We start from the raw sequence: 14,657 nt of genomic DNA on the forward strand, positions 1-14,657 counted from the left end.
AGCACAAACTATTACCTGCACAAAATATCCTTAACTGCTGGACAGGAGATATCAGCTGCAAGTGAGTTGTGAAGAGGTCAACAAATGCTCCAGGATAGACAATGAAGATAAAAATCCCAAATCCATTAAATCGTACTTGTTCTCTTAAAAAGAGGAAAAGAAAAATGAAGTAGTGTAACTGCAAAAAAACCAAAAGAAAAACGGAAGAGATTCTACATAGTACACATTTTTTGACAACAAGAATGACTAAAATTTTATTATAAAACTAATTTATTTTTGATACTATCAGTAACTGAAAGATAATTAAATGAAAGGATGTTTTCTGCAGTACTTGCCATTTCTAAGAAGTATATGTTTGTACGTTTGGTAAAAACATAAAGGATAAGTTCAACTTCTTTTCTGTCTCCTGGTAACAAAAACACATAAAATACTTTTTAAAAACCCACCCAACCTTCATGTTAAGATATATTTCAACGTTTGGGATAATTTTTCTTTTAGGTAAAAAAAAATGGTAATTCATAGGAAGCAGTTTCAAACCCATCTATGTAAAAATATTTGCAAGAAGAAACTGCTTTCCTTTTAAAGAAACACTTCCACAGTTCTGGAATTTTTAATTCCTCTGTTTCTCCTAAATGGAATTTAGAGTACATTGGAAACTAACAAAAATGAGGGAAATGTCATCTGAAAAAATGAAAACAAGTCAAGAGGTTAAAAGGACAAATGCTAATGCCCTTCCAAACCTTAACACTCTATGATTCTATTTAAAAACATTTGTAGCTGACACTATTATACAGATAATATCTTTTTTTTTCAGGGGTTTTGCAATTACTTTTAAATTGAATTTTTTTTTAAAATTAAATTTTTGAAAAATCAAATTAATTTTTGAAAAACATTAAGGTTTTTTGAAGCTAGAAATTGCATAAGGGACTTAAGAGAAGCATGGCACAATCATGTTCCACGACAAACCAGGCACAGATCAGCTAATCCCGTATCTTTATTGAGACAATACACTGGGTCTAACATTTTATTTATTCACATTTGTTTATTAATATGTATATACACCAAAAGTAGACAAAGCATTATACAATCTATTCAGAATTAAGTCACACTAATACTCATCCCATGCTACCAATTAATAATAGGCAGTTTAATGCCGATTCAGGATTTCATGACTTGGGTAGAAGATACACAGGGAAGACAAACAAGACTTTTTTTGGTACAAGCCTTGACTAAGCTAAGGCTCCAATATTTAAGCTCTTGTGGTTCACAGCTAATGCTTTCTTGAACTGAGGTGGGCAAAAGTGTATTACATTTCAGGAGGGCTAAGTGATTTGCCAGAATAATAAAATTTGCCCACAGCACAGCTTTTTAGTAAAGTTGAAACCCTGAGGATTTGCAGTAACAGCACTATAGACCCAACCTGTGCTAGGAGGAAAATAAAAAAGTCAAGGAGAAAACAGCAGCAGCAACATTGGCTGCCAACGTACATTGGAGCAACTAATTTCTCCTCTGGAAATATCTGGGAAACAATTTTTTGACGAAAACGTAACCCAAAATTGAACATTCAAAGTCTTTGCTCTAGACCTTGAATAAAGATATCACACCACTAGGATACGAGAATTATTCTTTCCTTCTGCTTAAAAAGAGCTCTGTAGTAACACCTAGCTTCTCTGCAGTCTGCCAGCAACATGTAATAGAAAGAAAATTTTGTTGCTTTTTCCTGTGATGGGATAAGCAAAAGGTTCATCCTCCACAGAAAACTCCCTGTGAATATTTGAGGGAAAAAAGCCGAAACACAAGCAGAGCATGTGAAACACAGAGGGTCCCAAACCACCTCTTTGAGAGAGAACTCTTGGGGCTGTAAAAAACGTAGTATGTGGGTTAAAAAGCAGTCGTGACTCCCTACACTCAGGAAAATCAGAGAAACAACTTAGGGCTTCATGCTAATAGGACAGATAACGATGCTGTCAGGGAGAAATGCAGAGGACACCTCACCATCAGTCCCAGAAATCACTGCTTAACCTTCTTATGATGAAGTGGCATTTAACAGTAATGACTAACCTTGTCAAATAACTTTTGTGAAGTAATTATCACACTTAAGGATGTTAAAAATATAATCTTTGATCAAAACTAATACATCACTGAGGTTAACAGGGGCAAGTCACATTTGACTGAGTTACTGCTTCAACCTGTTCATATGCTGTTTCATAAGCTATGCTTAAACAAATCAATTAAGCATCTGTTTTAAAGTATCACTGTGCAAGAGCACAAGTTCTTTTTAAGTGCCACAGGTGCAGAAATGAAAAAAATAATATTTTAAACCTGATGCTATATTTGCAAAGCCAAAGTCCTTTCTCATGACCTGTACAACAGTCACTGTATTAAAACTCTATCTTTAATTGTACACCCTTCCAAACTTCAAATCTAAGGAAGCTATGAATTACAGACTACACACTCTCTCTGGATAAAACAAAGCAGTGCTAACAACATTCACGGGTGAGTAAGTGCTCTGGAATATTTGGCTTTGTTGTCAGAGCAGGAGAAAAGCGATGTATTACCGAATAGCTGCCACCCCATGGCCGACTTCATGTATCACACCGCTGATGAGGATTGCAGAGAAGAAGTAAGTCAGCTGGCTGACGGGCAAATTGACACCAGGCACCTGTTGATGTGGGCATGACAACAAAACAAAACATAGGAGGAAAACAAGAGGTACAAAGACAAATCATTCTGCTCCTAAGCTTGCTGCTCTCACTCATCTTATTCAGACCCACAACAGAACAGGGCCTGTTCTCATGCAGTACTATCAGTTTGTACCTCTTTTACCAACTTATTCGGTGTATTTTAAAATAGATTAAATACATATTCTTTGATGAACATTAAATAGCTCTCTGGGCACAAAAGCCCCTCTCCCTGCCCTATTTATTCACCACAGCACTGACCAAATGTGTCCTACTCTATATTAAGCTCCAGAATTTTATAAAAATGTACACAGACTTCCACTCAAATGAAACAGGTTTGGCACTGTGAGCATTAGTTTCTAATTTCCTGCAGCCAGTCATGTAACTATAGAAAGGATCCTTCTTTCCGAAGAAAGTAATAAAAACTCTATGGCACTTAAAACAGTATGAACATGAAAAGTTCAAAAATGAGTTGACAGCTGAACAGTCAGTCTCCCTTCACTCTCCCTATACAAATCACAAGATTATCCCAGTTTACAGGGTCAAAAAGAAAAAGGTAATTTTCATCTGTTGTTCAGGTTTTGGTAGTCTACACATGGCAATTTAACCTTAAAAACCCCCACTTTGAAACGAGTATACTATTTTTATATACCTAAGACACAATACACAGGCCCCTCATATTCCTCCTGTTGCTGTGGATTCCCACCACTCCCAGGTCTTTCACTGTGCTTGTCATGAGACACCAACTGCTTCCAGACAGGCTTCAAAGTGGCCACTAGTCAAAGCATAAGGACCCATCCCCTCCTTCCTCCTGATGGACCTTCAATACTGTTTGGTTCCATCCCCCCTCAGCTCCTGGGCTGCAGTGGGATGATAAGGCCACTTAGCTGCTTGCTCTAGGACATTTCTCCTGTCAGATCTACAGCTTTTTCCACTCTAGGCAGGCTGCACTCCAGTATAGTCACTAACAACTGATGTGAACACAACTTGAATTGCAATCCAGTTTCACAAAAGAGATGCTATGGGCAAAAATTCCTGGCCTCTCTACAGAGCTCTGTAAAAACCACCCTTGTGGAAAACAAAAGGCTGCATATCCAACTACAAAGGTTGAATTCTACCTTTGTTCAGTCCTGTACATTCCCCAGTAAAATGCATTTACCTACCCATGCAGCAGAACTTTACAAAAGGTTGTGGAGACAATCCAGCTAAAATAAATCCTTCGAAAGGATTCATTAATGTTAATCACCTCACAAATCTGTCCAGAGTGTGATCATGACCAAGGTATTTACCTAAACTGGCTCAACTGTGGTACCTCACAGTATGAAAGACAGCTCCACTTTATTTGTTAAACATCATTGCTTGAACTACAGCATCAGCTGGTGGCACTAATGCATCACTTTAGTGGTGTTGCCTCTGCTATAGGAGGACAGATGGCAACAGCAAGACTTGCTATCTCAATTCCACCATGACTACAGCCTGCTAGAACACAGCACCAGATGCTTTCAGACTTTACGTCAAAGAAGCTATTTTAAGATTCACCTAAAACAGAAGCTACCTCTCATGAAGGGCTCTGAAACCAATAGCAGTATTTTGTTAAAAACCACACTGTCTTCTATTTGATGGCCTTCTGGAAATGCCTTTAGTAAAAGAAGATCCTTTGCTAATAACTAATCTGCCTCTTTCCTACTTTTGTTAGTAGGCAACCAAGAGGGGGCAGCTGAAGAGAAACAGCCCAGTTACCTATAGATAGGTATTTTAAATCAAGTACATGACTAAACAAAATAGGAAGTGTACAAAAATCTTAATAAGATATAATCAGAACTGCTTCTCCCTCTCTCCACAGCCAGAGGCTAAAGGCTAAACAGGTTTATGCCATAGGCTAAAATTAAGTTTAAAAAGAAAAAGTGGGGTTTTGCTGGTTTTTTTTAACTAATTCGCTCTCTTCCAGGCAGTCAAATACAAGTAAATAATTTAAATGAGAAGGTCCTCCTAAGTCGTTCTTCACCTCTTTCCAACCATGTAAGTCTCTTTTTGGTGTCAATTTATAGTAGCACATTCCCCTTAAAAAGAACACTGAAACTCGCTAAAGGCAAAATTATACAACTGTGACCATTCAGAAATGAAATAATGAGATAAGAAAGGAAGAGAACCACAACTCAACTTAGGAGAAGTAACGTTATCCCCACACATGACATTACATTATCCCTATAAATTAAATTGTTTTCAGTGCCAGTCAATCCTTGGTTTGAATGCAGTGATATTGCCAGTAGGCAGTCATAGAGGAATAATTCCACATTGAACTGTGATCATCATCCTGCTTTTCTGCTTTCGTTGTTCTAGTTCACACACCAGATTCATTCCAAAGGGTCATTCTTTACTTTGGTTGTGTCTGTTGTTTTCTCCAAAGAGCAATGTATTGTCAATGACCACTTTATTCTGGTGTCACAAAAGTGGATGGATCCATATAATGATCTTAGAAAATGAAGATGTAAAGGAGGCTTTCCTTACTCCAGAATGGTTAGGAGAGATCCTGTTGTAACGTAAATTACAAAATTTTCTGTCTCATCTTCAGCTCGTGCTCTCCTGGATGCACAGACTGCCCACTCCTATCTGCCCCTGGAGGTAATTCAGGAGCAGGCCCTGGACAGGGGACAGCAGTGGCAGTGACAGCAGTCCTCCCTCAGGTCTCACTGCCTGCTTTTGCCAACACATACTGCACTCTCTACATTCACCCTGCTTGTGTGGAACGGACCCAACCATCCAAAGGCACTGAGTTTATGCAACATGCTAAATCAGGCCTCCTGCACTCATGCCATTTTGTAAGTCTAGCTGCATGAAGTCAGTTTAGCATTTACAGGAAGGTCTGTTTTGTCTGCACACAATTCTCAACTTCTGTTCACTAGAATAGCTGAGTACTTAAACAGAGTAACATGCTGGGCACCTCTGCTCTAAGCCATGTAGCAGAAGGAAGAGTAATCCCGTAAGATCTTCTGAATGTCTGGAAAATGACCATACATTTTGGCCAGACTGCACTCTTGGTATAAAAAAGGTGACTAGGAATCCTTCCAGGTTAAAACTGTTGTATGGCAATGTCAGTTCTTCCATTGCTGCCTTGTGAAGAGATTAAAAAGACACCATTTGCAGTCTCTCCTGTGAAATACATTCCATTCTAAAACCATACAATATATTGTCCATAAAACAATTAAATATATCATTAGACTTTACGTAGATATTGCCAGAAGCAGCACTTGAAATTTCACATTGTAAATTAAGTCATAAGTCCTTGAAGAAAAAAAAAATACTTCATCACTAATGAATCTTTGCTTCTACTATCACACAAAGCTTTTTGCCCTTCTTTCCTTTTCCACTGCTGTTTTGTATTGTATTAAAAGAAACAGAACTTTTCTTGTCAATATGTATGAGCTCTGCAAACTTTAGGGTCACTAGAGCCTCTACACTGCACAGGTCACAGGAAGTGAGTTCTTAACTCAGTTTTATATTCTTAGTACTATAATTTAGGGCTTTTCAAAATTACTATCCAATTCCCACTCCTCAGAATTTTTAATATAAACTCTTCCACATTTGCTTTCATTTGCCCTTTTACTATACCCACTCCCCCATTTTTAAGGCTGGTAATACACCAGCACATTTTCATGGAGATGAACATCAGGAGTTGGGTTATTTGCATGGGAATATTTAAGCATCTTATACCTCATAAAGAAGCTGCTTTAGATCTGTTCACAGCTCTCAAAGAAAGACCCAAGGAGGGAACACTCACCACAACTTGCAGCATTCGATCATTCTGAGCTTTCGGAGCCTCAGTGAGCATCTGGGTCAGCGTTTGCAGCAGGGTCTTTCCCAGCAGAATAACAGAGCCAAACATGGCAACTATTCCAAACACCATTCCTATGCTGAACCTACACAGAGAAGCAAATAGTTCAACAATGCACAGCCTCAAAAAAAAAAAGGGTATAATCTCTGGATACATAAATCTCTGCTTTATAGCACAAGTTAGCACACAAAACACAGGGCAAAACTTACATGATGCAACCACAATTCATGAACAACCCAGTACAAAAACACTAGATGAAACTAGTAACAATAATATATAGTAATAACACTAACAACATATATTCTCTGTGTTTAATAAATGTTTTACAGCCAAACCATATCCTGATCAATTTTAAATACTTTTATTCAGTTACCCAATACGTGTCTGTAGCTATGAATATTTAAATTTATATGAATATATAAACATAACTAAGAACATATAATTGGCCATGTTGCACCACACCATCACATACTTAGAGACCTGGATCAAATGATGGGGTAGCTTATGTACTTGTATATATAAGCTTCTTTGGTACATTTTGCATCTTTTTCACAAACAATAAAAGGGGCTAAAGAACAATAAATGAGACAATCTGTTTTAAAGAACAACTAAAAAGTACAACCGCAAGACCACACTAACACCAATTTCTTAAGCGACATTGTTCTTCTTGCCAATTTATTTTCCATTAAAATCAATGTTGAAAATAATTTCAATTCATGTCACTCCACCTAGTGACAAATTTTTATTCAGCATTATTATTATTATTCTTATTTTACACTGTCCTATAGTTGAAGGATGTCATAACTTTTTTTTATAACTAAAACACTCCACCACCAGTCCTCCTTCCTCTCACAATACTGTAAGTGTTCTCTTATCATCCTTAATGGAACTAACTGGGAATTAGTAGATTTATTTTAAGCAACATGTAATGTTAATTAAAGAGACTAGTGGAAACATTATACTGTAATAAATCATACACATTAAAAATTGTAATTGATATAGAGCTATTTCAGACCGATTATTACAAAATCATTACATACTAGAGAAACCAATATGAAGCAGACCTCTCTTTTATTATTATCTCACTGAGGGTAGCAATACAGGAAATGAACAGAAATTCAAACCTTACTCTATATTTTCAGAGCAGATACAAAGTAAAGCTAGGAAGGCAACTGAACAACAGTTTTCTAAACCAGTCCAGGCACATCCATACTAAACCAGCCTACTTATCTACCCAGTCCCAGCACTGTGCAACCTTAGCATGGAAAGGTGCAGGCAGATAAAAGACAGAAGGTGAGCAAGGTGCTTCTGAGCAGGTATCATTGCTGAAAGTCTGGGCAATAACTAACTGCAGGGACACAACTGTCTCTGAGTACTTTGTAAACTCTAGTGATTGGGAAAGCTAAGTGTACAGCATTGGAAGTGATGTAGGATCCGAGAAGCTGCTTTCAGATCTACTTCTGTATGCAGTATGGCACGTAATAGCTGTACTCTTCAGAACTACGCATAGTTCAAACCACAGGTAAAAACAGTTTAAGGATTTCTAGTTTTATAGTATCTCAATATGCTACCTGTGTTACAACTATGTATTTTTTAGCAGAGGAGAAAGACTTACACTGGCACAGAACAATTAGGGCAACCACTCTAATTGGTTTTATCATTAGCCTATTAAAATAACCATGTCTATTCACTGCCCTTCTAATGCTGAAAGGCACTAATGTGGTTCAGTTGTTGACTCTGTATTTGACAGAAGAAAAAAGACACTGAATTTATACCATAAGTAGAGAAATCTGGGTCTCCATCTCCCCCAGCTGTAGAACTGGCGGTTGAAGAGAGCTGTTTGCCACCGCAGGTGGAAGGGAGAGATGCTCAAGCCGTACGTCAGCAGCCACTCCTCGTACGATGCCTTCAGAGAGTTGGAGGACTGAAAAGCAATGGAAAACCAGTTTAACCAAAACATTCTAGGAAGATTTTGTAATGTGACCAAGCAGTAAATGTGATCTGTTTATATAAAAACAGATGTATGACTTCAGATGAATGTCCTACACATTATTTACATTTTGACATATAGGTAGGTGTGACGTAACACGAAAAAGTTATGCCACTGTTTTTATGTCATTTGCAACAACTGTAGGTTTGTGAGAGAGATCGGGTATCCAGAGTTATCTGACAAACAAGATCTTACATCATCTTTCCTAGTGTTAAATCACTTTCAGTAATTCTACTTTCTGGTTGGAAGGCTACAGACTGTTGATGGTATTCTTTCGACATGCAATTATATTCCAATAAACATTCTAAGAACGACAATAATGAAAAATGCTTCTTTTGTCTTCAGCTGAAAACAACTTTCTAATACAGGTGAGATACGGCTCAGTATTGCAGATACCTGTTAGCAAGGATAAAAACGAAGTCATTTTTCAAACACAATTAACTATGCTTAAAGAGGGTCTGAAATATCAGATCGTGCTAACAAAGAACCACAAGGAATTTAAAGTTATCAACCTGTACTGCAAGAGCAATTTCACTATAGTAACTTCCCAGCATTTCAAGATACTTCTAGTACTTCCAAAGATTTCTCTTGATGAGAAATGTGACCTGTAAACCACACGATGAATACTTATCTGCAGAATTATCTCGAATTACAGACCAATAGACATGGGTTTTGCAATTGCTAACTTTACATTATATGGCGCCTGCACTCTCAATAGGCTTTAGTCAGCTGCCTCATGGAAACTTGTGTCAGAAACCCAGATGAAGGAATGCTTTCCTTGGAGGAGAAAGAGGAACTCAGAGCTCAGGAAAAGCACACATGAGCTTTGAGCCTCCTGACATGGGGCAGTTCCAAAGGCAGGAGTGTTTCTGACACAATCCAGACAAGTCTTTGGAGCTTTCTGAACTGGAGCATTGTTCCCAAGGCTCCCTACGAGCAGCAGCACCTACTGAAGACATCCGGAATGTGTCATTCACAACAGGCTCCCTTCTCCTCCCCCATGAGGAGCTTCACAAGTTTCTGGCTGTTGTCTGTGGCTCTTTGAACAAATTTAGAACTTGCCAATTCCTTGCATTCCTCCTGCCCTGCACCACAGTGCTGGTGGGGGTTGAGGATCTCATGTTGCACAACTGCATTAACAGCTTTTCTCATTTTGTCAAATTAATTAAAACTTGAACACTAAAAGTTTATTTTAAGTAACAAATTTCCTCAGATGTGAGACCCGTTTACTTGAGTCACTGTTCATGTATCACCTATTATACCATTTATTCTTTCTGCCTATATATTTCTGCATCACTTCCTTCTTCTTCACCCTACTGATTTCAGCCACATTTTTCTTCCATCAGCTGAGGACACCAACAGAAATTTTCACTGTAATGCATTCCCATCAACACCACTCACTCCCTATGACACCCTAAGTTTAGTGTCCACAATCAGATCAGCTTTTTGCTAATTTCAACAGAAGAGATCACAAAAATTATTAGACTTGCACACAATTAGTGAAACATAAGCCAAGGAAACCAAGAAAAAGACCTCCTCATATAATCTACGAGATAATTAAGAACAAAAATACATACATCATTACATACCTCTGACATGAGAAACTCTCTTGTGAATTAAAAAACCCCATCCTATTCATTCAGTCAAAAAAAACTCAAAACCACCCTAATACATTACTCTAAGAAAGTTAATCATGTAAGTGTTGTCAATGTAAAAATACATTGACTTGGCACTTGAAAATGTGTTCCTTTTATTACATGCAAACCCCACTCTTTTTCCCTAGAAATGCCACAAAGTCATTCCTTCAAATTCATTCTAACAACATCACAGCCCCACTGTATTAGCAAGACATAAACAAATATGAAGTTTTCCATGAGAAATATGGAATCACTGACCATACAGTTGTCAAATGTGGAAAAGAAAGGTACCAAAAGTTTTCCTTTTGTATTTTCCTCATAAGTTGTGAAAACATTATTCATGATCACTAAATGACTGCAATCCTTAGCAAAATACACTAAAAAGCTCTTTGAAAACTTTTTCTCCTTCTGTCCTGATCCAGTGGGATCACATTATACACACACCCTCACGCCTGGTGTGCTTCATTTCAAGCTGCCCTCACACAGGCCTTGGCTGTGTTTCTTCAAGATCTAGGTGATCTTTGCTATATTAGTCTTACTATAAAAGCAATACCTATTTATTTATGCAAGCCTTCAAAATACTAGACATCTGCTAAATACTCCAGGAGCTCCACTGGTATGTGCCAGAAAGCAGGAGTCCCTTACATTCTTCTTTACTGACAAAATCTGTTCAAGAGCTCTGAATCACTTCAGCGTCCTGATCTCAAAAGCTGAGAGCCAACCTTGATTGAATGTGTCTAACACATCCAGCATTTCTCACAGCAGAAGGAGGGACAACCTTCTACTCTTCCCTCATTCCTGATCCTTCAGGCAGAATGAAATGTGATGACTTAGGATGCTGGGGAGAAGGAATTTAGGGATCTGAGTGATTCCCTCTTACAGAATCCAAGCTTCAGTGAAAACGTTGGCGGCAGTGGTAAAACGAGGAGCAACAAGAGGGACTTAACATCCCAAATTCCAGTTTGATTAGGTATAGCTTTAGTTTCCTAACACAAGTATATCTTTTAATTCTAGCAATACAATAATATGTGGATTTATCTGGGCAAAAATACATTTATACACAGTTATACTTCCTATACTGTAGCCTAAGAGTCAGACTGCCAAATAAAATATCTAAAATCTGAACAAAACCAGTAAGGTAACAAACTAAGCAAAAGACATTGAACAGGTTTACAGAATAAACACTAACTGCAAGTTACAGCACGCATCCTTCTCTCACCAAAAATATCAACAGGAACGCGCACGGCAAAGTGCTGCTATGTTACCCTTCACTCATGCTCTGTACATCCTCTTGGTGTAATTACACTCAAAGTGATCTGAGGTTGAAACAGGGCCTGCCTTTTGCTGTGGTTGCTAGCAGCCTTGGGCTGTGACTGTGGTAGGAGATTTACAGTATCAGCAGAAAAACAAGCAACCTGAGTTTCCTAATTACATAAGTCTGGTTATTTAATCCAGATTCTATTCGACTGTGGTACTCACAGTAAAACCTACGATTGAGATGTACAACATGAGATCCACCAGTAAGTTCACTGAAACTCAACAGCTCCCACGTAATTCCTGATGATTAATAACCTTGGACAACTTTGTTAAAAGATCAGAATTAGAATTTAACTCCTGGACTCTCATGCTTGCTGTAGAATTCTAGGCATTCCCCCTTCTTTTTCAACATAAATCAGGCATTAAGTAGGCTGCAATGTAGGGGTTTTTTTCCTCCCTTGCTGCTGCAAGAAATGCAGTGGCTCTCCTTACTTACAAAAGAGAATTATTTTATGGTCTCATGCAGAAAGAGATCTTCAGAATCTCAGAGATGCAAATCATCTCAGCATCATGGCACAACAGGTCTGGTACCTGAGCTCAGTTCTTGCTTCACAGCCCAAGATTCTTCACCAGACACAAAGCTGCTGCCAAGAGAAGCAGCCTCCTGGCTGACCTTCCTGGTGTTTCTCACTGCAGTCACAGCACGTTCTTCTGGTACCTGGCCAATCTTCTAATGCGTTTCAAAACAACTCTGTATTTTTTTTCCAAATACTTAACACAGACTTGCTGTAAGAAAATTTGAGAAGTCTTCAGGTAAATGACTGTATTTGTTATTGTCATTATGCATAGACTAATATTTTGCAATTAACAGCTCTCATGATTTACAGAGCTACATTTGCTCTCCAGTTAGCTGTAGGGGGAGACACTTTTCCGAGTTTTCTCAGCACCTGAATTTTCTTGTATTTCTTCCTATAGTTTACAGGAGTGACAAAATGAACATGTTTTACTTTCATATCACTATGTCTTATCTGTGTTGACAGAAACAGATGCAGCTCCTGGACTGCAACATTAAGAATCACAGATCAAACCTTTCATTTTGTTCTCTCTCATATTTAACCAACACACAGTTTACTTTGCAAGCATTCTTTGCAATTTCAGTCATGTCCTAAAAATCATACCTCTGAATCTTTAAAAAAAAAATCAAAACAATGCCACACCACTTAATGAAACTTGAGCAATGCACGGATGCATCCCAGATATAACAAATTATGTCTTGGTGTATTTTCTCTTTAAACCTTCCCCCCTACATCAAGAGGAAAAGGACAAGCCTTCTAATATTCTCCAAGGATCAAAATTTATTTCTTAAAAAAAGTAATTGTATCGAGTTCTGTCTCAACTTATTTTTCTTACTAGAACGAAAGACATTCAAAAGAAATAAATATGCATTAATTTTTACATTTTTAGAAAAATCATCATTATAAGGCACATACTCCACACCGCAAACTTAGAAGGTTGCCTTTTAGGTTTTTTAAGTATAATAACAATTAAACTCCAGATAGCACATTAAAATGCCACGGAACTGCTGAAGCAGTAGATTAAAAGCTGTCTTCCTTAACTTTCGGCAGATTTGGTCCTTTAACACAGACCGAAGCCCGTGCAATCTCCTGGGAGGCGTTTTGAACCCAGCGCCGGGCGGAAGCAAAACAGGCGCTGCCTGGGCCCGGCCGCGGGCGGGGAGGCGCGTCTGGGCCACGGATCGCCTCAGCAGCCCGAGAGAGCGCAGCAGGCCCGGGCAGGGCGGCGGCCCCTCCGCCAGCCCGGGCACGGCAGCGGGGCCCCGGGGCCGCCGGGGGCTCTCGGCGGGGTGGGGAACGGGACTGCTTCTGCCTCCTCCCGGCCCCGTCGGGCTCTGCGCCCTCGGCCCTCACCTTGAGCAGCGTGTCCGCCAGGTACACGGCGCACCACCCGCCCAGCACGGTCACCACCACCGGCACCGGGATCATCGCGGGCCGGGCCGGGCCGCGCCTCAGCGGGGCAGCCCCGGAACGCAACCTGCCCGGAACCTTTCTCCGATCGGCTCTACTGCCCGGGCGGACGCTTCCGGGCAGCGCGTCGAGCGAGGGCAGGTGGCGGCATGACGTCACGGGGTCGTTAGGGCGCGGCGCGTGCGCAGTGGGGGCGGGAGGGGCGCGGGGCGGGGCTGGGCTGAGGGCGGGCGGAGGCTGAGGGCGGGCGGGGGCTGGGACACTTCCTCCGCCCTTGGCTGAATTTACCCCAACGGCGGCGCCCAGCGGGTTCTTTGCGGAGGAGCCATTGACGACGATCCGGAAAATGCGCGGGAGAATAAAAGTCGTTTGTGGTGGCAAGATCAAAGCCGGTTGTGGGAACGCTTCAGTAACGAGAGAGGAACAAGATTCCCTTTAACTGGTGACGTTCTGTCAGAAATTCAGCACCCACCTCGTTGCACAGTAAAATCATTGCTTGAGGCTGCTTGTGAAAGTGTTTCCTTCCCAGGCCACTGTCTGCTAATTCTCCGACCGTGTGCCGGTATTGGATCTGGCTGACACGGAGTTCATTTCCCACAGCAGCCTCACGTCTTTCTGGGGTACCTACAAAGATGCTGATAACACACCGGGGTTTTTGCACAGCTTCAACACTTGTCTCTCCAACATTCTCCCCACCAGTGGGCTGGGGGTGGGCAAGATCCTGGAAGAGGATACAGCTGGGACAGCTGGCCCAAATTAACCAAAGGGATATTCTGTGCCGTGTGGCGTCAGATACAAAAACTAAGGAAAGGAGGAGGAAGCATTTTTTACTTGTTTGACTTCTAGAGCAAGTGAGAGAAAACAGCCCTGGGCAGTCTCTCATCGTTGGCACTTGCAGGTGCAGAGCAGTAATTGAACTAGTAGTCGATGCTGGCTTTCACTTGTTCTGTTTGCTGAATTTCTCTGTCTTTCATTTCAACTCAGGGATTGTCTTCCCCCTACGTTTAGATTTTCTATCATCCTAACAGCCCTACTTTTTGATGGAAGCTGTTCGTGCTGACTGATGCCTTTTGAGAACTTTGGAAAGACCTTCATTTGGACACAAAAGCTGACTAATTACAGGAAGTGCATCCAGCCCTGCATGCAATGGAATTTGAGTTTATGCACTGACATAGATGACTTTGAGATGTGCCCAGCATCTAAAAGGAGTTATAAACAGTCACAGAATGTTGAGATCTGATAATGATTTTTTTCTGCACTGGTTCCCAGTCTAAC

At 40.2% G+C, this 14,657-nt stretch overlaps 1 protein-coding gene across 1 annotated transcript in view; it reads right to left on the reverse strand.

Annotated features, from left to right (window-relative positions):
- Positions 1–13,557, reverse strand: part of MBTPS2 (membrane bound transcription factor peptidase, site 2) — a 40,114-nt gene extending 26,557 nt beyond the window's left edge. The window contains exons 1-5 of the mRNA XM_068999410.1: positions 13,326–13,557; positions 8,289–8,437; positions 6,460–6,598; positions 2,559–2,662; positions 16–143 (exon numbers count right to left, since the gene is read on the reverse strand). Coding sequence (XP_068855511.1) covers positions 16–143; positions 2,559–2,662; positions 6,460–6,598; positions 8,289–8,437; positions 13,326–13,400 — 595 coding nt within the window. The 5' untranslated portion in view covers positions 13,401–13,557. The remainder of the gene's footprint in view (positions 1–15; positions 144–2,558; positions 2,663–6,459; positions 6,599–8,288; positions 8,438–13,325) is intronic.
- Between the last annotated feature and the right edge of the window lie 1,100 nt (positions 13,558–14,657).

This window comes from Aphelocoma coerulescens, chromosome 1 (assembly GCF_041296385.1).
Source record: "Aphelocoma coerulescens isolate FSJ_1873_10779 chromosome 1, UR_Acoe_1.0, whole genome shotgun sequence".
NCBI classification, from domain to species: Eukaryota; Metazoa; Chordata; class Aves; order Passeriformes; family Corvidae; genus Aphelocoma; species Aphelocoma coerulescens.